This window comes from Nothobranchius furzeri, chromosome 4, assembly GCF_043380555.1.
Source record: "Nothobranchius furzeri strain GRZ-AD chromosome 4, NfurGRZ-RIMD1, whole genome shotgun sequence".
In the NCBI taxonomy this organism is placed as follows: Eukaryota; Metazoa; Chordata; class Actinopteri; order Cyprinodontiformes; family Nothobranchiidae; genus Nothobranchius; species Nothobranchius furzeri.
The window spans coordinates 19,293,944-19,320,196 of NC_091744.1; the positions used below are offsets into that span (position 1 = coordinate 19,293,944).

The 26,253-nt window shown below is 44.3% G+C and overlaps 1 protein-coding gene across 2 annotated transcripts in view; it reads left to right on the forward strand.

Moving 5' to 3' along the window:
* frg1 (FSHD region gene 1) overlaps positions 1–16,072 on the forward strand; it is a 31,745-nt gene extending 15,673 nt beyond the window's left edge. For both annotated transcript variants that reach the window (XM_054743807.2, XM_070550176.1), the window contains exons 4-9: positions 1,058–1,115; positions 1,695–1,809; positions 2,643–2,747; positions 2,934–3,025; positions 15,676–15,786; positions 15,924–16,072. In XM_054743807.2, coding sequence (XP_054599782.1) covers positions 1,058–1,115; positions 1,695–1,809; positions 2,643–2,747; positions 2,934–3,025; positions 15,676–15,786; positions 15,924–15,960 — 518 coding nt within the window. In that variant the 3' untranslated portion in view covers positions 15,961–16,072. The remainder of the gene's footprint in view (positions 1–1,057; positions 1,116–1,694; positions 1,810–2,642; positions 2,748–2,933; positions 3,026–15,675; positions 15,787–15,923) is intronic.
* Positions 16,073–26,253: the final 10,181 nt, after the last annotated feature.

A 26,253-nucleotide genomic window follows, 5' to 3' on the forward strand; every position in this document is an offset into this window, starting at 1 on the left:
GCACAGATAAATGAAGACTTACTCGGCTTTGCAGTCGCTGTGAGGATTTATCCGTTTTCTTTGGCCATCACCCACAGGTGATGTAAACAACGCTGTGACTCTGCTCGTCGGAGCTAACTGCTGCTATTAGCTTGACCACAGCTTTCTGTTCTCAGAAGAGATCGGTTCAACTTTCAAAATGTCTCCCTAGCAGATTTGGGGAAAAAAACTCTGATGCATGGGACCGACATTTTCGGTCATCCCAGAGCTCTTACGTGCTTTTAATAACTTTAATTTACTCTTCAATACAGATTACAAGCTTCTCTCTAAATCTCCTCGTCTTTAGACGTTAAAGTGTTTATATATCGGGGATTTTGTCCATAAATTCTCTTAAAAATGTATGTCACATATTGATAGCAGTTTGTATTTGCCACACAGCCACTCGCGCATGCGCACAAAGATGAAAAAGGATGTAAGCAAAGATCATTCTATAGAAATTAGTAATATTGCAAAGGCCACTGAGAAACGAAAAAGCCTCAGAACAACACTAGCCCGAGCTACTGCTAACGCTAGCCCGAGCTGCTGCTAATGCTAGTCTGAGCTACTGCTAATGCTAGCCTGAGCTACTGCTAACGTCTTTTTTGGATGAGAGGCAAACACAACAATGTTGAAACACCTGCATTCCAGGATGTACTGGGACACTTATTTCTCATTTGCTGGCAAACGCCCCACAATCCGCTGGACTGTCACTTTACGCGCACACACACTCGCGTACACTAGCACATACACAGTTACACGTGTCAGACAGCGTGGTGGAACATTTGGTCAATCAGCATGTAGGTGATTTGATTTTTATGTCTTGGCCAAGTGGGCAGGGTTAAACCTTCTTTTCACAGTAGGGCTTTATTACGGGGTTATATTTGTCCAAATTTTAGGGCTCCAGGGCCATTGTGAGCACCAACAACATTTCAGAAGGTAAATAGGTGCTGAAAAACGTTTCCATTTGTAAATAAAAAACTAAAACATCAGTCTTGTGTCACTATAAAAGGTAAAAAAAACATAGTCTGATGTTTTTCAGATGATGAGGGTCCAGACCCACCAGAACAGTTTACTGCCGTCAAACTCTCAGACACACGGTGAGTACGCAAGCTGCACACTATAACTCCATCCTACACCATTGTATTTGTCATCTTTCATATCGTTATACTTTTTGATGTTAATAAAGATCTGTATTGGCTCGATCTATGCAAGGAATCAGATGTGCTGCCTGTGAACAATTAAATAATTTTTAAGGTGCAGTATGTAAGAATATCGTGAGAATTTTACAGTGAGAAAATCCCAAAAGAGTCTAATGTTTGTTGTTTTGGAAGGTTATACTAAAACATATTTCATATCCAGCTGGCTCTGGGGATTGTCAGGTTTCCTCCTTTCAAAACGAAGGAGGGACGTAACTGTTTACCAAATGTGAGTGTGGGGTTGCCGTGTCTCCTGCGAGTTAAATCTGCAGCGCCGACAACTGGAATTTAACGACAGCTGGCAAAAAGCTCCAGAGTTGTTTAAAGCGGCTGCGGTAACCATGTTTTTCCACATCATTTTTACTGCATTTCTACATAATGCACCTATTATAATAACGCATTTGTTTACTGATTATCTCAGGCAGTTGGTGTGCATTTTTAAAGACCAGTATGCTCATTTGTAGTTTTTTATTGTTGCAGGGTAGCATTAAAATCTGGATATGGAAAGTACCTGGGCATCAACTCTGAGGGTTTGGTGGTGGGGCGCGCCGATGCCATTGGTGCAAGAGAGCAATGGGAACCGGTCTTCCAGGATGTGAGGAAACTTTTTCCTTTAAATCTACGTGCTCCAGACGTTCATTAGTATTATGCAGGAGTTTTATTTCGTGTCTAATTATAAAACAATATCTAGCTATCATTGACACCAAGATTGGACATTTGTACACCATCCAATTAACTTCATTCTGTCACATCCTACTACTTAGACTTAGTTGCAATTTTAGTCTTACGGTTTCGTTATCTACTCCGACAGCCAGTGTAGAGTCAAATCTTTTGGAGCCCCTCTGGAGGCTGGATGCTGGTGTTAACTAGACTTATTGCTGCTGAAGACATCTTAATTAAAACAATAGCTTTGGCTCTAATTGCCTTCGTTATCAGAACATCTTCCAGCAAATGCTTGTATGACTCAGGTGTTTCAGTTGTGTGCAGCCATTTAGCCACTTCACTGTCCAAGCAGGTAAAATGGGTTGAATTTGTTTTGGAGGAAGAACGTAATCGTCGTTAAAATGTCAAATATATGGATTTGGTTTGTATTTGTGTTGAAGAATAAACTTTTAATGCTACATTGTTGACATACAGATACGTTTTAAATCTTTAGGTTTTAGCTTTAACAGAAAATGTTATTAATTTTATTGAGAAAATAATCTTGTAAAATGCTTTATACAATTATATCTTTCATGATTTCCTGCATGATGAATTGGGTTTAGACAGAGCAAAAGTTGTTTTTGATTATTTTCAAACCCCTGAATCTGTCAGATTTGTGTTTTTTACATCAAATATTACATAACTTTTTCATATCTGTCAAAAGATCGGTCCCACTGCAGTTTTGTCCAATCTGTTGTCCTTTGTTTGGTTTCTGTTGCACACCAGGGTAAAATGGCTCTCATGGGAGCGAATAGCTGTTTCATTTCCTACAGTGACGATGGAGACATCGTAGCCAGCAGCAAGACAGCTGGGGACGACCAGATGCTGAAGGTGACTGTAAATTGTGTTTTTCGGCTGTTACTCCTTTTGGTTTTAGGCATGCTGTCTCTGCAGGGACCTGACTAGTTAAAGAGAGCGAGGAAAACGTTTGCAACCTCAGTTAAGGAAGGTCAATGTGTTATTTAATACACAACTCCTCTCATTTTCCCTTTTCTCCTTCCCTTGAATTGTGAGCAGATCAGAACAAGCATGGAACGAGAGGTCAAGCATAAAGACGATCTCGCAGATGAAGACAGAGGCAATGTGAAGTCCTGCGAGGTTAATTATGTGTAAGTAACTCCCACTCCTTATAAACAGACTACTTGTCAAATAGAAAGAGAGCACAATAAAAATATACAAGGGAATTAATCCGCTTTATCTGTCAGACTTTAATCAGAAAACCAAATAATGAGCTGTTTAATGACTAAACGAAGTTTAAACCATGTGCAGCACAACATTCTTCCTATTGTGATATTATTTCTGGTAGTAGTTATACAGTTTTTGTTTTCATAAACATGTATGGGTGTTTTATGGCATGGTGTAACTTGTATTTCATGTGCTCTTTAGTTTTAAAGTGTGTTGTGAGACTTAATTGGTAACAAAACCATCTGTTCCTACACTCTTATGGAACAAATTGCCTCATGAAGACTAAAAACTTATCAAGGAGCGCTTCCTGGTCTCAACATAAGTTTGTTTGAGGTGTTGTTTGGATGAAACAGCTCTCAAATAGAAAAAGTAAAAAAGCCTTTATTGTAATGGCTAAGTCATATATGGCCTTTAACACGTTTCAGCAATGTAGCCTTCATCAGGGAGTCAAACCGCTCTCACCAGTAAGGAGAGGTTCTTACCAACTGAGGCCATATGTGACCTAGCCATTACAATAAAGGCTTTTAAACTTTTTCTTAGTGCCTTGGAGTTCCTCTTGCTTTTTGCCTCATGAAGACTGTTCGGTCCAGCGATAAAGCTGAGCCCTAGCTGACTGAAAAGACCATTTTAGCTAGGCCTGAATGCAGGAAAGCAGAGAGAGCGTGGCTAAAAGTCAGACACAGGAAACGGTGAAAGCTGATGGGGATAAAAAAATTCCATAATTAATATAAATCCTAATAATCATCACATCCTCTTCAGGACAATTCATTCAGTTTTGAACAGTTCTCTTATAGGCTTTGGCAGTATTACCTTAATAGCGTATACACCCAGTGTTAAAAATAGCATCATTGTCAGTTTCAATATTGTCGTCAAAAAAACAGTGCATGTAGGAGGCAAGGATTAAAAACATCTAATAAATAAAAGTCATGTATGTTACGTCCCCGACAGGAGATGGTAAAATGTGAAGGATGGGGATAACATAAGGACTGGACAGTGGATATTAAAAGGGTTTTATTGTTATAAAAAGGTTCTAAAACACAAGCAAACAGACAACAGGCATTATGAAAATAATGCAACACACTCAAACGTTCAAAAAGGTTAACATTAAACGACAAATTATCAACTATAAAAACACCTGGTTACAACTTTGTTAAAAGCTTAACTGCACGAAGGTGTTCTAAAAGTTGATAAAAGTCTCTAAAAATATTTACTGACAAACACCTGGTTAAAACTTATTATAAGTGTTACCAAACAAAGGTGTTTCAGATTTCAGATTTATTGGCCAAGTAAAATTACATTTACAAGGAATTTGTCTTCGGTAGATGTTCGCTCTCTAAAACAGACAACAACCACAATAAATGAGAATAAAAATACCTAAAAACACATAAGAACATGTACAGTATACCCACACACATGTTCATTTACACACACACATATATACATACCCACACACACACGCATGCATGCACGCACACACACACACACACACATATCCATAAGCATACTGAATAAGCATTAAAACCTATAATAAAAGGATGGTAAAAGAATACAGATTCAGGAGAGAAATGGCTGAAGGAAAGAAACTGTTCTTGTGTCTGGTAGTTTTTGTGTACAGTGATCTATAGCGTCTGCCAGATGGGAGGAGATGGAAGAGAGTAGATGCAGGATGTGTGGCATCTTGGACAATATTCACTGCCTTTTTCCTGGTCCTGCTGATGTACAGTTCCTGGACAGAGGGCAGTTGAGCACCAATGATTTTTCCTGCTGTTTTAATAATACGCTGTAGTCTGCATTTGTCCATTTTTGTGGCTGACCCAAACCAGACAGTGATGGATGAACAAAGTATGGATTCGACTGCAGCAGTGTAGAAGATGATCAGCAGCTCTTGTGGTAGGCCGTACTTCCTTAATTGCCGTAAGAAATACATCCTCTGCTGAGCCTTTTTGAGGATGGAGTTGATGTTTTTTTCCCACTACAGATCCCTGGAAATGATAGTTCCCAAGAACTTGAATTAGTCCACCATTGACACTGGGCTGTTGGATATTGTGAGGGGGGACAGCACCGTGGGAAGCTTCCTAAAATCCACGACCATCTCCACAGTCTTAAGGGTGTTAAGCTCAAGATTGTGCTGACTACACCAGACCACCAGCCTCTCAACTTCTCGCTGATAAGCAGACTCATCACCATCCTGGATGAGCCCAATGACAGTGGTGTCATCTGCAAATTTCAGGATTTTAACAGCTGAGTCATTAGAGGTGCAGTCATTGGTGTTGTAAGGTTATGAAGTTGAAAATGAAAAGAGCAGTGGAGAAAGGACGCACCCCTGTGGTGTACCGGTGCTGATCAACCTTGTGCCAGATGTAACATTGTTCAACCGCACATGCTGGCTCTTATTTGTCAGGAAGCTGGAAATCCACTGGTACATAGCAGGGGAAACAGTGAGCTGAGAAAGCTTTGAGGTGAGGATTTCTGGTATAACGGTGTTAAAAGCAGAGCTAAAATCCACAAACAATATCCTTGCGTAGGTCCTTGGTTAATCAAGATGTTCCAGGATGAAGTGCAGCCCCATGTTAATTGCATCATCCACTGACCTGTTTGCTCTATAGGCAAACTGCAGGGGATCCTGCTGGTGGCCTGTGGTGCTTTTAAGATGGGACAGCACCAAGCGCTCAAAGGACTTCATGACTACTGATGTCAAAGCCACGGGTCTGTAGTCATTCAATTCGGTAGGGGAGGATTTCTTAGGCACTGGGATGATAGTGGAGCTTTTGAAGCATGATGGAACCTCACACAGCTCCAGCGATCTGTTGAATATCGTTGTGAAGACAGGTGCTAGTTGGACAGCACAGGTCCTGAGGCAGGAAGGAGTTACTCCATCTGGGCCTGGTGCCTTCCGCACGTTCTGTCTCCTAAAGATGTTGCAGACATCCTCTTCCTTCACAAGGAACGCAGCTTGTGATTTAGAGGAAAGAGGAGTAAGAGTGTCCAGGTGAGGGGTGGCGGCTGCAGCTATGCTGGAGTGGAGGAGGGGTGTGACATTTCTTTCCTCAAAGCGACAGTAAAAGCCATTTAGCTCCTCAGCAAGACCATGATTAGCATCAGAAATGGAGGATGGTCTCCTGTAGTTGGTAATGTGCTGAATGTTTCTCCACAATAATGTGGGGTTGTTGGCTGTAAACTGGTTTTTCAGCTTTGCTACATACTTGATTTTAGCAGCTCTGATCTCCTTAGTCAAAGTGTTCCTGTGTGATTTGTATAGAGGCCTCCTTTGCCCGTCTCAACTGTTATTAAAGGTGCGAAAAGTCTTTGTTGGCACACACACTTCCTCACAGAAGGTGATGTAGGATGTCACAGTGTCCGTTAGCTCGTTCAGATCGCCTGTGGCATCTGCAAATACTCTCCAGTCTGTACAATCAAAACAGTCCTGTAACTCCTCTTTTGCTTTTTTGTCCATTTCCTCACTGTCCTGATGGCTGGCTTTACAGATTTTAGTTTTTGTTTATAAGTGGGGATAAGATGAATCAAATTATGGTCAGAGAGGCCGAGAGCTGCACGAGGGACAGAGTGGTATGCCCCTTTAAGAACTGTATAGCAATGATCCAGTATGTTTTTGCCTCAAGTCGGACATCTGATGTGCTGTCTGTATTTCGGTAGTTCGATATTAAGTTTAGCCTGATTGAATTCACCCAAAATAATGAGCACTGAGTCTGGGTATTTGTTCTCTGTGGAGGTAACTTGATCGGCGAGAGTCTGCAATGCAACACTCACATCTGCTTGAGGATGTATGTATACTCCAATCAAAATGAATGAAGATATTTCCCGCGGGGAGTAAAACAGCTTACAGTTCAAAAATATTGTCTCCAAGTTTGAGCTACAATGTTTGCTGAGAACTGTAGCGTCTGTACACCAACATTCATTAATGTAGAAGCAGATTCCACTTCCTTTCGTCTTCCCTGATAGCTCTTTTTTCTGGTCTGCACGATGTAAACAAAACCCAGGCAGGTATAATCCATTATCAGGAGTCAAGTCACTGAGCCACGTTTCAGTAAAGCAGAGGGCAGCGGAGTGTGCAAAGTCTCTATTAGTCCTGTTCCGAAGGAGCAGCTCGTCTATTTTATTAGGTAGGGATCGGACGTTCGCTAGGTGCATTGCTGGGAGAGGCATACGAAATCCCCGCTGGCGGAGTCTCACCAGCGATCCTGCTCGTTTACCCCTCCTGCGTTTCCTTCTCCAACAAACAGCAGTACCTCCGATCAAAACTTCCAGTAAACTCCCCGGGTCCTCAAGTTTTTGAAAATCCGTCTCTGTGGTTTGTTGCCTGATACACAGTAGTTCATCTCTACTGAAAGCAGGGTTCCCACGCGTCCTGGAAAACCTGGAAAACCTGGAAAATGATAGTCCAATTTTCCAGTCATGGAAAACACATGGAAAATGGGGGGAATTGCAAAATGTCCTGGAAATTTTTGAGTTTTCCTGGAAAATAATTTTCCATCCTTGTGGATAAACAAATGGATTAAACATTTTGGGCAATATTGGGCTGTAGCGCTTCTCCTTTAATTTCTGCATCTAGTTTGCACAGCGCCCCACATGACGCTTCCAACCAATCAGATTGCATAATCCCCTTCAGTTCCAGTTCCACTTCTGTTTTTCCAACTGTCTTTTTGGCTAGATTTACAGATTTTTCACCCCTAGATTTATTTCTCTAAAGAAGGGCCAAAAGTAGTGACTCGGTTCACGAGTATTGCGTTATCGCAGTTTATAGAGCGAGAGGTTTTTCTCCTTCTCTCTGTTGAGTAGGGCTGGGGGTAAACGATTATTTTTAAAACGATTATTCTGACGATTATTTTATCGAATAGTCGACTATTCTAATGACTATTTAGAAAATTAATCTAATGATTATTTTTCTATTGCACAATTAACAAAAACCAGAAAATCTCAAATAAATTCATCAAAAAAATTGATAAATTCTTACTGTAAGAGAATAAACACTACAGGCCTTCCATTTTGTATAACACTGCTTTTATTGTGTTGCGGTTGGTTATGTTCTGGTGACGTGTAGAACTTGGGAGTGCAGGCTGCTGCCTGAGAGGTGGTAGAAGATGGAGTGTCTCCATGCTGCTTTGTTTAGGTCACTTATGTGCGTGAGGCGAGTGGTCTTACGGGTTAAACCAAACTCAGGTGATATTTTACACTAAACCGAAAACCCACAACACTCTAAATGTAATAAAAGGGAGATCTACACCACAAAAAAGATGAACTCTAAACCAAAACGTAACAGCTTATCCCAACGCGAGAAGCTGTTAGCGAAGATGCTAACAGTAGCTTTACCAACATTAAGTTCAAGTTACCAAGTTTAAATAAACCAAAAACACCCAGCAGCAAACAGACCAGCACGGAGGAGAGACTGCTACCACCAAAACAGCTCTCCTCATGTCTGAAAGAAGCTCCTTAATGAAGGGAGAAGCGCACCCGGTGATTTTCTACATCTGCGGTAGACACGAAGCAGCGCATCTGACCCCGGAAGTTGTTGTCCGTTGCCGGGAGACGAAGGGGCAAAACAGGAAAATAATCTAGTAGTGGACGGACGTTGTTCCGGGTCTTCGGTATTTGGCGGAGATGTTAGTGAAGGCGGAAAAGAGGGCGAACTAGAGGAAAAACAGGCAGATTCCTCCTCTATAAACAAACTCCTGGGGATGCAACAAGTGGGCGCGGTGCGTCGACTTCCGGATCTGACGTCGACAAATTTTTAGAATCGAGCCGTCGACTTCGTCGAGGCTTCGCTACAGCCCTACTGTTGAGTGACAAAGGAGCAGCGGAGAGCTTTTGTTTTTTTCACTCATGCAATGAGACGAGTGAACATGAGGAGAGCTTCGGGATAGCAACGGAAAGCAGGTAGTCTACCGGACCCGCGCTCCACTCAGTAATTCATACTTGTTCTATCGTCCAACAGCAGAAACAAAAATATGTGAGTGATAAAAATGTCATGAATTTGATTCTATCAAAATACTAAGTATGTGCTCAGAGGACAGAGCCTCAGCTGTTCATACTGTTTTTAGCTAGCTACACAGACCGCAGCCAGGTGGCAGTGAGAACTGGACTGGCATGGTCATTGAACAAAGTTGTTAACGTAATTAAATTGAATTCAACACGGCTAAATTAATAACTAGAATGATTTTAAGTGGTAACTATATATTTATCATAGTAATGTTACGTACAGTCCAGACTAAAATGGTAGCGAACAACTACAAGTACTTATCTCTGAGGTAGAAAAAAATATTTTTCAGGTCCAATATGTCTGTGGTGTTAGCGGGAGATATTAGCCTAGTCATCTATCCTGAATCTTGTTTCTGGATGACTGGACTAACCTAAAATGACCAATAATGGAACAACAAAATGGAGTTTAACATCCAACTATGTGGAATAAGCAGTAAAGTGTAATGTGGTGTGTACAGTAAGTATAATACATAGAATATGAAAGATATGAAAGAGCTAAGGTTTGAAAAGTAGGCCTAATTTATTGTATAAACAGTAACAATCTTTCAAAATATGTCTTTGTGTCCTTTATAGGCAGGAGTGAGTGATGTCAGGAAGACGGTGCCAATTCAAAACTTTTCAAAACTGGCTTTTTGCTAGCCCCAAGACTCTCTGCCTGTGTGTTGGGGTTTACCCCAGTGGACGAGAGGGTAGCTACCCTGTGCCTTCGGGTCGGGGAACGGGTCCTGACTGTAGTTTGCGCTTATGGGCTAAATACCAGTTAGAGTACCCACCCTTTTTGAAATCCCTGGGACGAGTGCTAGATAGTGCTCCATCAGGGGACTCCATTGTCCTGCTGGGGGACTTCAATGCTCACCTGGGCAATGACAACATGACATGGAGGGGTGTGATTGGGAGGGACGGCCCGCCTGATCTGAACTCGAGTGGTGTTTCATTATTGGACTTCTGTGCAAGCCGCAGTTTGGCCATAATGAACACCATGTTCGAACATAAGGATGCCCATCGGTACACTTGGTACCAGGGCAGCCTAGGTCGCAAGTCGATGATAGACTTTGTAGTCTTATCATCTGACCTACGGCCGTATGTTTTGGATACCCGAGTGAAGAGAGGAGCGGAGCTGTCAACTGATCACCACCTGGTGGTGAGTTGGATCAGATGGCAGGGGAAGATGCTGCGTAGACCTGGCAGACCCAAACGCATAGTGAGGGTCTGCTGGGAACGCCTGGCAGAAGACCCTGTCAAGACGGTCTTCAACTCCCACCTCCGGCAGAGCTTTGACCGTGTCCCGAGAGCAGTGGGGGACATTGACTCCGAGCGGGCCTTCTTCCACTTTGCGATTGTTGAGGCGGCTGTTGCTAGCTGTGGTCGCAAGGTGGCCGGTGCCAGTTGTGGTGGTAACCCCCGTACCCGCTGGTGGACACCAGAGGTTCGGGGAGCCGTCAGGCTGAAGAAGGAGGCCTACAAGGCGTGGCTGGTCTGTGGGTCTCCGGAGGCAGCAGATAGGTACCGGATATCCAAGCGGGGTGCAGCAGTGGCAGTTGCCAAGGCAAAATCTCGGGCGTGGGAGGAGTTTGGTCAGGCCATGGAGAAAGACTATCGATCGGCTCCAAAGAGGTTCTGGCAAACTGTCCGACGCCTCAGGAGAGGAAGACAGCAACTCGCTCACACTGTTTACAGTGGGGATGGGGAGCTGCTGACATCAACTGGGGCTATGGTCGGACGGTGGAAGGAATACTTTGAGGAGCTCCTCAATCCCACCTACACGCATTCCGAGGAGGAACCAGAGCCAGGAGACATGGGGATGGACTGTCCAATCTTGGGGGCAGAAGTTGCTGAGGTAGTCAAACAACTACACAGCGGCAGAGCCCCAGGGGTGGATGAGATTCATCCTGGGTATCTCAAGGCTATGGATGTTGTAGGACTGTCATGGTTTACATGTCTCTGCAACATTGCGTGGTCATCGGGGGCAGTTCCTGTGGAGTGGCAGACTGGGGTGGTGGCCTCCATCTTTTAGAAGGGTGACCAGAGGGTGTGTTCCAACTATAGGGTGATCACACTCCTCAGCCTCCCTGGAAAAGTACTGGAGAGGAGGGTCCGATCGATATTCGAATCTCAGATTGAGGAGGAGCAATGTGGTTTTCGTCCTGGCCGTGGAACTGTGGACCAGCTCTATACCCTTGCAAGGGTGATGGAGGGGCATGGGAGTTTGCCCAACCAATCCACATGTGTTTTGTGGATTTGGAGAAGGTTTATGACTGTGTCCCCAGGGGCACTCTGTGGGGGACGCTCCAGGAGTATGAGGTGGGTGGCTTTCTGTTAAGGACCATTCAGTCCCTTTACCAGAGGAGCGTGAGTTTGGTCCGCATAGCTGGTAGTAAGTTGGACCTGTTCCCGATGAGGGTTGGACTCCGCCAGGGCTGCCCTTTGTCACTGGTTCTGTTCATTACCTTTATGGACAGAATTTCTAGGCGCAGCAGTGGTGTGGAGTGTGTCGAGTTTGATGGCAGGAGAATCTTGTCTTTGCTTTTTGTGGATGATGTGGTCCTCCTAGCTTCATCCAGCTCTGACCTTCAGCTCTTGCTGGGTAGGTTTGCGGCCGAGTGTGAAGCGGCTGGGATGAGGATCAGCACCTCCAAATCTGAGACCATGGTTCTCGACCGGCAAAGGGTGGCTTGCCAACTCCGGATCGGGAGAGAGGTCCTACCTCAAGTGGAGGAGTTTAAGTATTTCAGGGTTTTGTTCACGAGTGAGGGTAAGAGGGATCGGGAGATCGACAGGCGGGTTGGTTCGGCATCTGCAGTGCTGCGGACGTTGAGCCGATCTGTCGTGGTGAAGAGGGAGCTGAGCCAGAAAGCCAGGCTCTCGATTTACTGGTCATTCTACGTCCCAATCCTCACCTATGGTCATGAGCTTTGGGTAATGACCGAAAGAACGAGATTGCGGATACAAGCGACCGAAATGAGTTTCCTCCATAGGGTGGCCGGGCTCAGCCTTAGAGATAGGGTGAGGAGCTCGGACATTCGGGAGGGACTCTGAGTAGAACCGCTGCTCCTCCAGATCGAAAGGAGTCAGTTGAGGTGGTTTGGGCATCTGGTCAGGATGCCCCCTGGACGCCTCCCTGGGGAGGTGTTTCGGGCATGTCCTGCCGGCAGGAGGCCCCCGGGTCGACCCAGGACACGTTGGAGAGGTTGCATCTCCAATCTGGTCTGGGAACGCCTTGGGGTCCTGGTGGAGGTGGCTGGGGAGAGGGCGGTCTGGAGCTCCCTAGTTGGGATGCTGCCCCTGCGACCCAGACCCGGATAAGCGGAGGAAGACGACGACGATTTCATTCAGCACAGTGGATTAACCTGGTTCAGTTGCTGAGCAGAACAAAAACAGGACATGGAGATGACTTGATGATGCCACAATGTCACACCTCTGGTATGAACTAAAGTAGAGAATAACTTCTGTTTTAGTTGTGTTGCATTGTAAGTAGAGGAAAGCAGGTGGGCTTGTGAAAGACAAAAATCTTTCCACAACTATATTGTCAAAATAACGGTGTGGGTAGGTACAATATCATATCTGTTTCTAAATATATCGGGATATCGGCAAACCGCAGTTATGATAACTTGACTTGTACACTGAAAAAGTCTTGAAAATGTCCTGGAAAAGTCCTGGAAAATTATTTCAAGAAAAGAGTGGGAACCTTGTGAAAGTAATCCGTTTTGCATCGCTGATTTCCAAAAAAATATACAAAAACAACACAAACAAAAGAGAGCAATGTACCGAGGCTGCCATCTGCGGCGCCATCCTGCACCTTCTTATGTTTAAAAACGAAGTCAATAAAATTGCAACAAACAACGTTAACCTTAAAAACCAACGAACACAAGATCCACAGGATCACTCAAGAGTTTAACTATAAAAGTTAAACTCGTCAAAACGAACGAACGAAGGGGTTAAAACAAAACGAAGAATGGAGACCAGCAGAACCCCTGCTAAGACTGCTGAAGGCACAGCTCTTTTATCCCAGGTGTTGGTCATCAGAGGGATTCAGCTCAGCTGTGCTCCTCAGCAGCCTGGAAGGGAGGAGGAGGAGGGTGGCGGTGTCTGGCCGATCACCAGAGCTGGGTGATCCTGGCTGCTTTTTCCCTCTGGCCAGGCTGGCAGCCGCAACAATGTGTAAAACAGATGCATGGTTGACGTAGAGAAAAATGGCCGGTCGTGCAGCAGCTCACTTGGTGTCTTAAAAAAATACAACTTCTGTAGTTTGGAAGTATTTTGGGTTTAAAGTAAACGATAAAGGAGAGCTGGTAAACGCTGATGAGGTCATTTGGGAAAACAAAAGATGACGGCGAAAGATGCAGGCCCCGTCGGCACAGGGGCGAGCCGGAGCTGAAATAGCAGCCTTCTGTTCTGAGTCTCTTATTAAAGAAGACAACAACGCACTTTAATAGTGGTCTTCCCCAGATGTCGCGACTAGCCCTAAAGTACCCATGTGTCTGTGCCACAAGCTCATCGAAGTCGGTTTCTTTAAGTCAGTTTGAGAAAATTGTGGGTAAACTGAAAACGCCATACTGCCCAACTGATATCCTTCCATCTTGTTTTTTTAAGAAGGTTTTTTACATCTGTGTGACCAGTTGTCCAGTTTATCATAAATAGCAGTCTTACTTCAGGTGGTGCTGCAGCTCAATTCAAACATGCTACTGTTCACCCGCAGTTAAAGAAGCGCTTCAGCCATTGCATAGTGCCCTCCCGCAGACGCAGCTCCTCTCCTCTCCCTGTAGACATGCTCGTCCCAGCACGCTGGCGCAGTGTTTAAAGGCTGTAAAACCACTCACTACACACTTTATACACTTTTCTCAGACATGCATTAACATTTTCACACATTTCTCTGTTTAAACACCATCAAAGTTCAAACCAAGTTTGTACCTTTGGATGCAGAACACAATGCACTTAAAAAAGCACGCAAATTTGCACAGAAAAATCTGTGAAACAAGAGGCCATGAAAGCTGATCCGCGTTATAGAAAGGGACCACTGTAGTTTGGAACGCTGCTGCCAGACTGTAAACATCTTCTAGAAGGCGAGGTCACATAACTCCTGTCCTTGCTGCACTACACTGTCTCCCAGGTTGTTTGACATTGATTAAAGATCCCTTAACTGACTTTTAAGGCATAGGTCCACCACATTTGAAGGCCTTACTACAGCCCTACGCTCTGCCCAGACCACTACGGTCTGAGAGAACAACCTTCTGGTGACTAAAGACGAGGCTGGTGTAAAGAGGGGATCAAGCTTTGTTGTGGTGTTATGTAAATGTTGTTCTTGCTTTTATGACCTCATCTTGCACAGCGCTTTGGTCAATGATGGTTGTGTAAATGTGTTATATAAACAGAGTACACTAACAGGTTCTAGTTGAAGCAGAAACACTTTGCACCTTCTTCTGAAACCTGTGCTCAAGCTCCTCATGCAGATTGAGGGGGGTGTGGAGGAGGCAGGGAGCGGGACTTTCCTTTCCCATTCGTCTCACATTGTGTCAGTGAGCACCAGCAGGAATTTGACAACAAAATTGGATGTTTGAACGAGATCACGCCTCCAAGCATCCCCCTCATCAATCCCACACCTCAGAAGGGCCACTGACAGTGCACATATCAGCTTCTGGTGCTCTAAGTGTTTCATATACAGCCTGCCTGTCTGTGGCCTATTAAGGTCCACACAATACGTCTGAGGCTGGTTTTTTTTTTTTGGCGTGCCTTGAATTGTGTTTCCACTCTGACATTTGTTTTAGATGAACGCTAGGCAAATGGACTCATCATGTTGACGTGTTTATAATGGCTGCCCTTGAGCTCGTGTTCTGATGAAGTGTTTAGCTTCTGAAAGGCTTTTCAAGATGGAGTGCCACTGGGAATCGTGAAACACCAGCTGAGCAAAGAGGAGCTAAATATCAGAAGAGGTTTGAAAAGCAAGCGAGCCTTTGGTTTGTTTTATCAGAAGATATCCTGATTTTAATTATTTATCCACCCACCTACCTGTGGCAGGTAACAGTTCTACATAATTTAGTGAGATCCATTCATCCTTTCTCTTCCACTTATCTGGAGTCGGGTCGCGGGGGCAGTAGCCTAAGCCAAGAGGCCCAGACTTCCCTCTCCCCTGCTACTTGGGCCAGCTCTTCCGGGGGAATCTCAAGGCGTTTCCTGGCCAGGTGAGAGGGAGTCTCTCCAACGTGTCCTGGGTCTACCTTTAGGTCTCCTCCCGGTTGGACGTGCCCAGAAAACCTCACCATGGAAGCGTCCAGGAGGCATCCTGACCAGATGCCAGAGCCACCTCAACTGGCTTCTCTCTATTTAATTATTCATATTAAAGTGTCATTAAAAAATTAAGGTAAACCCTGTTTAGATACCACAAACAAGCTTTGTTTTTTGGAAACTGAAGTTAGTTGGTTTTCGCTGGAAAAGGCAAACAGTCTCCTGCAGTTGATGCTGTGTCCTCGTGGATTTGTTTTAGAGCATTAACCTCCTTACAGTCCTACCTCTCAGAAAATGAGTGTGTCAGGGTTTTTTCATTGATTTATATTCATTTGTTTTATTATTATTATTTGCATCACAGGAAGAAGTTTCAGAGCTTCCAAGACAGACGGCTGAGGGTTAACGAAGACGACTCTACAACGTTGAAGAAAGCCAGGACAGATGGAAAGTTTCATGAAGCTTTACTCGACAGGTATGGAAACAAAAGAGCTCAAAGGATGTGTCTCTGCTGAGGAAGGGGCGGTACTTCAGCTTCAGTAAAACATGGTCTGAAGCAGATTTTTATGTGGTTAGTATTAATAATAATATGCCTTTCTGTTCTTGTTGCAGGAGGAGCAAAATGAAAGCAGACAGGTACTGCAAGTGAAGCCGCAGCGGATTGTTCCTCCATCTTTAAGAGTCCTGATTGTGTAGTTAGTTGAAATGGTTTTCAGTATGGCTGTTTTTACACATGTTTTGAATAAACCTGTCATGGTTGAGTCAGTCTTGTTGTTTGAGTTGTTTTCTCGAGGCCTATTTTATCAGACATTGAAGGCTCGGGGGTAATTACAAGGTCTGGATTCTGTTTGTGCAGCAATGCATGCTGGTTAGGAAAAGCTCACAACAAAGTCCTCCAAATGGAATGCAGCTCTTGTTCCTCCTGTACTAATCAAAATGTCATTCAGGTCACCCTGTGGCTTGTTTAGCCCTGGAACAACGCCGTTCTTAAAGGATATTTGAATTGCCACGTGAATCTAAATGACTTGGTGTATGATTTATTTAGGCTCACTTGATTTTGCCATAGGTGTGTGTTGCAATTGTTTTTTAAAGAATTGTGTTACATGAATCAGAAGTGTAAATAAATCCGTGACGATGATGTGAAGCAAGTTTTAGCTTGAATAAAAGTTGATTGTCTCTTCAGTGCTAAAATCAGATATTCATAGTGGCTTTTGGGTCTGGTGGGTCAGAGGTCAGCTGAGTTTTAACACCATAAAAAGCACTGATGTGGGTGTATTTGTGCAGCACATTCAAAACACTGAAATGTTTTATGTTCTGTTTGATCAAGAGGGAAATGAAATTAGTGTTACTGCATAAACACTAAAGACCTCATTTAGATAACCCAACGGGAAGATTTTCTGTTCAAAGACAGGCTGCCTCGTTTTGAGTTATGTTTAAAATTTTGTATGTTATGTTGCAAATAAAAACATTTATTTACTAAAACAACTTACTGGGTGGTTTTTAGATGGATAGCAGAAAGCAAATTGAGTTTCCTAGTGTGATTAGAATCCTAAAACATTTTATGTTCAATAAAAATGAAGAATTAGCTGGAATTGGCACCAGAGCGAAACAACAAAGATGGTGGCGGCTCATTTGAAATGGCTTTGGAATCAACTCTGGACTGTTTAGACTTGGGCTTTTCTTTGAGTCGAGCAGATAGAGGCACTGAAGTTCTGTATTTAGAAAGAGGACATATTTGCGTCTTCTTTGACACTGCATGGTGGAGTGCCCCGTTGACCAACATTCGTATAAGGGTGAGTACCTCACGTTCATTGTCCATCCATCCATTGTACAACCGTGCATCTGCCTCTATGGGGTGCTATTTGGGAAGTCGGTCATAATTTAACAGCAGTTTTTTGGTTTATAGAAGAAAAAATGGGAGTTCATTTTTCTATTTCATATTTTCACAATATTTATACATTTATAAATGTTAAAGTTCCCAACTAAATATTTCGTTAGCAAGCCAAACATTAAATTTAGAGTTCAATATTTATTTTACAAACTAAATCTTTTGATCAGACCTAACTTGTGTCTAGTCTGACTGGAGTGAGATCAAGACCATTCCAGCCAGTTTTAACCAGCTACCAAAGTCAGATAGATGGCAGAGTGGCCCAGGTCAGATATCACACAAGGCAGTGACTAATGCACTGCTGCTATGTGCTTTCTAAAGCCTGATTCATGCAAAGGCACATTTGCGCCCCCGCTGCTGCAGTCGTATCTCCTCTGTATTCATACTGGCCCGACCTTGTTGCAAAGAAATTCTCTGCCAAAACAACAGAGGGCGCGCTCCTATGCAGGTGTGCTTACTCTTGAAGTGACGTATCTACTATTTGCGACGCACATACTCGCGAAAAGATGGACGACACAGACACAGAGCAAATTATTTTATTGAGCAGGAGCTGCTTGAGCTAGAGAAACAACTGTTATTAGAAAGAGCTCAGCAAGAACGACGAAGGAAGAGGTGTCGGTGGAGTGTCTGTCCATTGTCAACACTCTCGCTGTTTACATTTTCAATAATACCTAGCTCATCGACATTAATATAGCTGCAGCCCTTACAAAACACGCCCCCACGTGCCTGTTGAGCTCCCCTGGTGGTCAGAAAAGGGAAATATTTCAATAATGCCAGCCCTCCCAACGGGCGGGGAAAGCTTAAACCTGGGTCGGAATTAAGTGGCGGAGCAGCCCGCCACAGGCTCCAGCAGGTGATGGCGGTGTTTCAAACCCTCCCAGCGGGGCAGGGGAGCTGAAACCTGGGTCAGATCCAGAGTGCAGCACCCCGCCTCAGGCTCCAGCAGGAGATTGGGGTTTGATTCATATCATTAAACGCCTTCCAATGCGAACAATACAATTGAAAGAATACGTTTACACAGAAATAGTAACAATGTAATTAAACAGACAGGACTCCAGATTTAAATATTTTTTCTTGCATACACACTTTATGGCCATCCCCAGTGGGATTATAAAACACAGATACCACCAACAAATAATTAGTGGCCGGACAATAGGCACAACATACCTATGCTTATTTAAGTTAGCAGTGAGTAATGGATGTGCAAGTGTTTATTTTAAATGCAATAAAATAAATATCAGAAAAAGTAATTTGTGTTAATCATTTTAAGCCCACTAGCCTCCATTTTTGGGAGCACGCCTCCTACAGCAACATTTCACTTTCAACCTTTTGTTATTACAGGCACTAACAGTGGGTCTAAATCAATACGAGTGAGTAGTTAATATTTATGTTACTATTTATGATTTTTTATTGCTTCTTTACACTGAACAGCTGCTGATGTGTAATTTTTAGGCATATTTACATGTGTATATATGCATTTCATATATTCTGTTAACAGGAATAATTGCTGGCCCTTTGACACAAAATGTATTGATTTAGAAATTACTAAAATATTTTGAATTAAGTATACAATTCACAAGACTAGTAAACTGATATTGACCATACACTAATCTTTAAAAATTATGCTGTAAACACAAAAGCAGAAAAGTTTTGCTTTAGAAAAAAAGTTCAGACAAATGAAACAACCAGCAACAGCTTTTATTGGCCTTACAAAAACCTTCCAAAAAAATAAATGTCAACACAATACTACAGCCTCTTCAAAAATTCAGATGAGTCCAGAGCTTTTCTGTATTCCAGGCCCTCAGATGTAACTCCATCTACTCCCACCCGCCCCCAGCACCGGCACACTAACACTTGTGGAGCATCAAGTGAGGTGTGTTCTAAGGTCAGTGAATCCCAGGAAGGCGGCAGGTCCTGATGGAATACATGGAAAGGTGCTCAGGGCATGTGCTGACGAACTGACCGGAGTCTTCACTAAAATCTTCAACCTTTCCTTGTCACTAAACACCGTCCCGCCCTGTCTCAAAACCTCCACCATCATCCCCGTTGCAAAAAAGTCAGCAGTGGTCAGCCCAAATGACTACAGGCCTGTTGCACTTACGCCTGTAGTGATGAAGTGCCTGGAGAGGCTGGTCTGTCAGTACATCAGGGCCAGTCTGCCTCCCACTTTGGACCCCCATCAATTTGCCTACAGGACAAATAGATCCACCGAGGATGCTATCACCATAGCGCTCCACACTGCACTGAGTCACCTGGAGCACAGAGGAAGCTATGTGAGAATGCTCTTCCTGGACTTCAGCTCAGCATTCAATCACATAATCCCTGAGGTCTTGGTCCAGAAAATGTCTCACCTGGGACTCTCCACCCCCATCTGCCTCTGGATTAAGGACTTTCTGACAAATAGATCACAGTCTGTCAGACTCGGGCCACACCAATCCAGCACCATCACACTCAGCACCGGGGCTCCACAAGGATGTGTTTTGAGTCCACTCCTGTTTACAATCTACACATCCGACTGCTCCCCTTTCCATCTCTCGAACACCATTATAAAGTTTGCGGATGATGCCACCGTGGTCGGACTCATCTCGAAGGAGGACGAGACGGACTACAGAGATGAGGTCAACAGACTGACGGAGTGGTGTTCAGTAAATAACCTCCAACTGAACACCACAAAAACTAAAGAAATTATCTTCGACTTCAGGAAGGGCAGAGCAGACCCGGCCCCACTGTACATTCATGGAAACTGTGTGGAGAGGGTGCACTCCATGAGGTTTCTGGGCGTATAGATCTCTGAGGATCTCTCCTGGACAGCAAATACCACGGCAGTGGTAAAAAAGGCCCAGCAGCGTCTCCACTTTCTGAGAGTGCTCAGGAGGAACAACCTGGAGGAGAGGCTGCTGGTTACTTTCTACAGAGCCACCATAGAAAGTATCATAACGTACTGCATAACAGCATGGTACGCAGGGTGCTCAGCTGCAGACAGGAAAGTACTGCAGAGGGTCATCAACACAGCCCAGAAGATCACTGGCTGCTCTCTGTCCAGCCTGGAGGTCATTGCAAACTCTCAGTACCTCAGCAGAGCGAGCAATATCATCAAGGACCAATCTCACCCCAGCAATCACGTCTTTCAACTATTAACATCAGGTCGACGGTACAGGTCACATAAAACCAGGTCAAACAGATTCAGGGATAGCTTCTTTCCCAGGGCGATCTCTTTAGTGAATAAGCATAAAAACAATTAAAACTGCTTAGCGACTGTCAAGGTCACCGTCAACTACTATGCTGCTATTCTAATGCCATTTTTTTTTACATGATATGGTAGCTGCTGTTCTGTATATAGTGTGCTAGTCGGCATATATTACTTTCTATTATTTTGTCACTTACTAGTGTTTTTGTTACTTACTATTGTGTTGTTAGTTACTTACTATTGTTTTGTTACTTACTACTGTTTTGTTTTAGGTGACCTTTATATTTAGAGGTATTATTGTATTGTGCACCAAGGGAGTGGCACTCCAATTTCGTTGTATCCTGTACAATGACAATAAAGGCTATTATTATTATTATTATTATTATTATTATTATTATTATTATTATTATTATTTCTCCGTGTATATGAGCAGTTTCTGTTTAGCCTCCTTGCTCATGTTTTTTTTCCATGGCATTAGGACATCAGCTGCCTCTCACTAATGAGACAAAGATAAATAGCAATTAGTAAAAATGACATTTACACCTAGAGGCTGTCATAAACAATGTGAAAACAATACATATAGGCATTAGCACTGTTCTTGTGTTTGTAGCATACCTCCAGTAATGGTACAGCCCACTGCCGTACATTTCTGTGGCTTTGTCCCGTCAACATTCATGGACAGCTGAACGCATGGATGGTTGCCTGAGTAATTGTCATGGTTTGTGCTGAGTCTAAATGTGTGTTGTGCTGAGTTTTTTCTGTGTGCAGGTGGGTGTGCCTGGAGAGCAGCTGCTGCCTATCTGCTCATCAGTGGTCACGGGATTTAAGGAGCGTCGGGACAACTCATCACTGCCGGATGATACTCAACTTTGGGTAGAACTCGTGCCAGAACCTTGCCAGTGTTTTTAAATTTATTTTATCTCTTGTGTACCTCGCCCTCCTGAACTTTTCTGTTCTGTTTTCCTCCGACCTCCTCAGGAGCTTCTCCTCCTCCCACCAAACCTCCACCATCTGAAAATAGACTCACCGGATTTCAACCCTGCCTGCCAGCCCGTCGCTCGCCCCTGACCGCCTGGCCTCCTACCCCCACCTGCCAACCTGGACAACCCGAACTCTGGTGCTCAGCTCCCAGCCACACCTGCCACTCACTCGACCAGCTCAGCCAGCCATGACTTGTCTCCCCCCTCTCTATGCCTTTACCAACAACCAGGAAACCGTAAACTACTAACTCATATTCCTCATATGGTCAATCTGCAAATTCTTACTCCTGTCTCCGCTCTAGAACTCTACCGGAACCACCCGAACTCAGACCATCATCTCCACCTCCCATCGTACATAAAAATAAACCCTTTTTACTTACCTTTGTCTCAGTGTGTGATTCTGCATGTCGTGGGTCAAAAAGCTACAGCCCAACATGACAGAATCATCCCGCCTTAATTCCGACCCACTCGCAGAATCTCTCCCGCCGGCCCTCGCCTCGACTTTATCCAAACACGAAAATTCCATCCAGTCCCTTCTCGGGTACCAGTCCAAAACAAACCAACACCTGTTTCAATTAGAATCCATAATCCGGCAGTTTAATGATAAACTAACAGTGTCCGTTCCTTCTGCTCCTCCGTCAGCCGCTCAAGCGCTTCCGGTTCAAACCGTCCAATCACCCCGTTTGCATTTCTGGGTCCCGGAGTCCTCTCCATCAGACACCTACCGGGGTGAATTCGGTCAAATTCGAGGTTTTCTCCTGCAATGTGATCTAACTTTCGGAACTTACCCTGAAACATACAACAGTGACCAAATAAAGATTTCCTACATCGTAGATGTTGGGTAATTTGTATTTTCCATAACCCTTTATCTGAAATAAACACACCAAATACAAAGAGGAGTTCATTTTACACTGTCTCATAAAGAGTGGAGAGGAGGCAAGGCACAACTCCCTCCGGAGCTGTTTCCAACGTCTCCCCCACCCCTCTCAGATCAACAGAGGTTTTTATTGTACAATGGGATGGAGGGCGGGCCTTCCTTGAGTTTCAGGGTTACAGATTCATCTCCTAGGAAACCATATTTCAGAGATAACAGCACAGCAGGCTTACAGAAGAACTACACAGTCAAAATACACACACAACTCCTCAGCTGACCGGTAACTTAATCAATATTCTTCAGAATCTGCTGACCGGGGTAACTCAATCAACACATATTGTTTGGGCCTTCATTTTGTCTCAGGAAGTTGGGTGATCACAGAGGCCATTCTTCACCACTCTAAAATGTGATCAAAGAAGATCGATGATCTTTCGTTTAAACAAATACTTATCATGTCCTGCAACGTTCTTTAGGCCTCAAAAAGGTACATTAAATACAGAAAATACCTATCAGTAGGTCTGCTCTGCGGTCGCGCCCTACAGTGGACAGAGGCACGAAGTCGTGATCCTGACTTTCTTAAAGGCACATTACACAATTTTCTCACTGAATTTAGGAACACTTTTGACCATACTGAAACACCCGCCGAGATCTCAAAGACATTATCGAATATGAAACAAGGTAAACAAACAGTGCTAGATTTTGCCATAGACCAGGGATTCCTAAAGTGTGGTGCGCGAGCTGCCGCTAGGGGGTGCGCGAGGTGAAAAGTGTAATGGCTGCGGAGCTCAGAGAAGTCTCATATGTCACCATTAGCGTAGAAACTCATTTGTGGGTGGGCCAAAGAAAAAGTAAGTGGGCCCAATAAATGTAATTGAAAACAAGTATATTTTTGCGCGCGTGTCCTCCACATGTGCCCTAGCTTCATAATAACAATGCGCCGAGCTTCAGCACTCTGGCATGCGCACGCCGATATGTTCCGTCGCGCGCGCGTGTCCTCCACATGTGCCCTAGCTTCATAATAATAACAATGCGCCGAGCTTCAGCACTCTGGCCTGCGCACGCTGATATGTTCCGTATTTGATCATTTTTAACGGTGTTGGAGGAATCTGAAGGTGGTGAGTCATTCTGGCAGATTGTAATTAACACCATGTCTCATGCAGATGTTCTGACATTGTAAACCTCACACACAGGACATTGTGGATGTAACAAAATAACAAGAAATGATTCCCATTCAGGCTATTGACAGCGCGCTGAAGATCTGAAGTTCAGAGTGCGTCTGTCAGAGGTCAGACGCGTTCCGGCTGAACCACGGCTCACGGGTGCACAAGTGAGCACATCTGGGCTGGGCAGAAGTCATTTTACAACATTGGTTTAAATAGCGCGAGACGCGGTGACCTGAGCGGCCGTGCCGCGCGCGCGCACACACACACACACAGATTCAATAAGCGCACACACTGCTTTAACTCCGGCGCGCTGTCAGACTGAAGGCAGAAATGAACGCTGCCTCCACCGTGATAAAAACTTTTAAGAGGTTATTTTTCATTCAAGGTCAAATTAAGATATTAGCTTCTGGGATGAGTCGGGTCCGCTCCAGCCAGTGACTCCTCATGAACCTGACCACATCTCATGTTACTGTATTATTTGTTATTCCAGTCCGCATGACAGCGGATCACAGATTCAGCCACACCATAAAACAGCAATAAGTCGGTCTGAGGTAAAAGTGAACATCATGGCTATATCTTTTCCCCTATTGACATTTGATTACGCACAAGTAGGTGATAAGCTCAGGTTTACGCAGAGCAGAAGGAAGGAGAGCGCTCTGGCCGCACAGGTTAAACGTTCCTACTTTAAGAAAACCGTTAAATTGCATTGTTTATGTGCTACCTGGGCACTCTAAATATTTATTTAAAATGAAATCAAAGGAAATTTTAATGGTATTGAATGTTTATTAATTACTATTTAAAAAATGAAAGTGATGGGGAATTTTTTAACCCTGTCTGTTTAGCTTGACATCTGATATATATATATATATATATATATATATATATATATATATATATATATATATATATAGAGAGAGAGAGAGAGAGAGAGAGAGAGAGAGAGAGCCATGCCCCGATGTGGGGGCTGGGGGGGGGGGGGGGCGGGGGGGGTCGACATGGTCGGGACATAGAAGGGGGTGCGCGGCTAAATAAGTTTGGGAACCACTGCCATAGACTTTAGAACCCTCGCTACTATCTCCCGAATGGATCCAGACTCCCTTAAAGGAGCTTTCACCCAAGCCCTCAATAATAGTTTACAGGATCAACTAGCTTTTTGTCCTGAGCCAGAAACATTGGAAGACCTGATTAGTTTGGCTGTCCGTATTGAGAAGAGGCAAAAGAACCGCCCAAAACTTGTCCAGCCATGTTATCCACCAGCGTTGCCAAACCATTTTACCCAATCCACATCTCCTCCTAAACCCATTCATGTTTTGGTCCCTCAGGATGAGCCCATGCAGGTAGGCCGGGCCAGTCTAACTCCAGAAGAAAGACTACACCGACTCTCCTCCCTACTTTGCCTTTATTGTGGGAAGCCTGGTCACTTCCTATCTAGTTGCCCAGTCCGCCCAAAGAAGGAGAGCCCACCAATAATTCCGGGAATATTGGTTGGTGGAAATATGGATAACAAATCCTCCCGGTGTGCTTTAACTTGCTCTGTCTCGTTTAATCAGGACTGTTTTCCCACCAAGGCCTTGGTGGATTCAGGTTGTGAGAGAAACCTTCTGGACTAAACAATCGTGGACCGACTCCACATTCCGACAACCCCACCCACCACTCCTATCAGGGCATCATCACTGGACGGTAATTCTCTAACCACCATCACCCACCAGACAGCGCCAGTAAAATTGTTAATCTCCGGTAACCATCATGAATCTATAACCTTTTTTGTGTTCCCTTCGCCCCAAACTCCGGTTGTTTTGGGTCATGACTGGTTAGTCACCCACAATCCTCACATAGATTGGAAGACAAGTCAAATTTCATCCTGGAGCCCGTATTGCTTATCTCACTGCCTCCTGTCTGCTAACCTCTCTGTCCCAATTCCAGATTCCAGTACACCTACTCCTCCCGATCTCTCTGGTTCCATCTGAATATCACGACTTACAAGCTGTGTTCTGTAAAGACCGAGCCTCCTCTCTGCCACCTCATCGTCCGTACGACTGCTGTATTGATCTCCTACAAGGTGCTACATTACCCTCCGGTAGATTATACAGTTTGTCTAAGCCCGAACGAGAATGCATGGCCACTTACATATCAGAATCACTAGCCGCCGGTATAATTCGCCCATCTACATCTCCTCTTGGAACAGGATTTTTCTTTGTTGCAAAGAAGGACGGTTCCCTGCGCCCCTGTATTGATTATAGAGGGCTTAACCAAATCACAATAAAAAACAAATATCCTCTGCCTCTGTAATCGTCCACTTTTGATCCTGTCCAGAAAGCCACCATTTTCACAAAACTAGATCTCCGCAATGCCTACCACCTGGTCTGTATCCGAGAGGCTGACGAGTGGAAGACGGCGTTCAAGACCCCCTTGGGCCATTATGAATACCTTGTAATGCCTTTTGGCCTCACCAATGCCCCTGCTGTCTTCCAGTCTCTAGTCAACTCTGTTCTCCATGATTACATAGATAAATTCGTTATGGTCTACCTCGATGACATCCTGATATTCTCCAACTCCCTCTCAGAACACCTCCATCACGTCCGTGCTGTACTGCAACGTCTTTTGGAAAACCGCCTCTTTGTCAAAGCCGAGAAATGCGAATTCCACGCCTCATCCGTGAAGTTTCTTGGATTCGTCTTGGAGAGCGGGCGGTTGAAGACTGATCCCGAGAAGATTGAAGCAGTTCGTGATTGGCCCATTCCCACCACACGTAAACAGTTGCAATGATTCTTAGGTTTCGCCTACTTTTACAGAAGATTCATCTGCAATTACATCCAGGTAGCATCACCTCTCACTAAATTAACATCCACT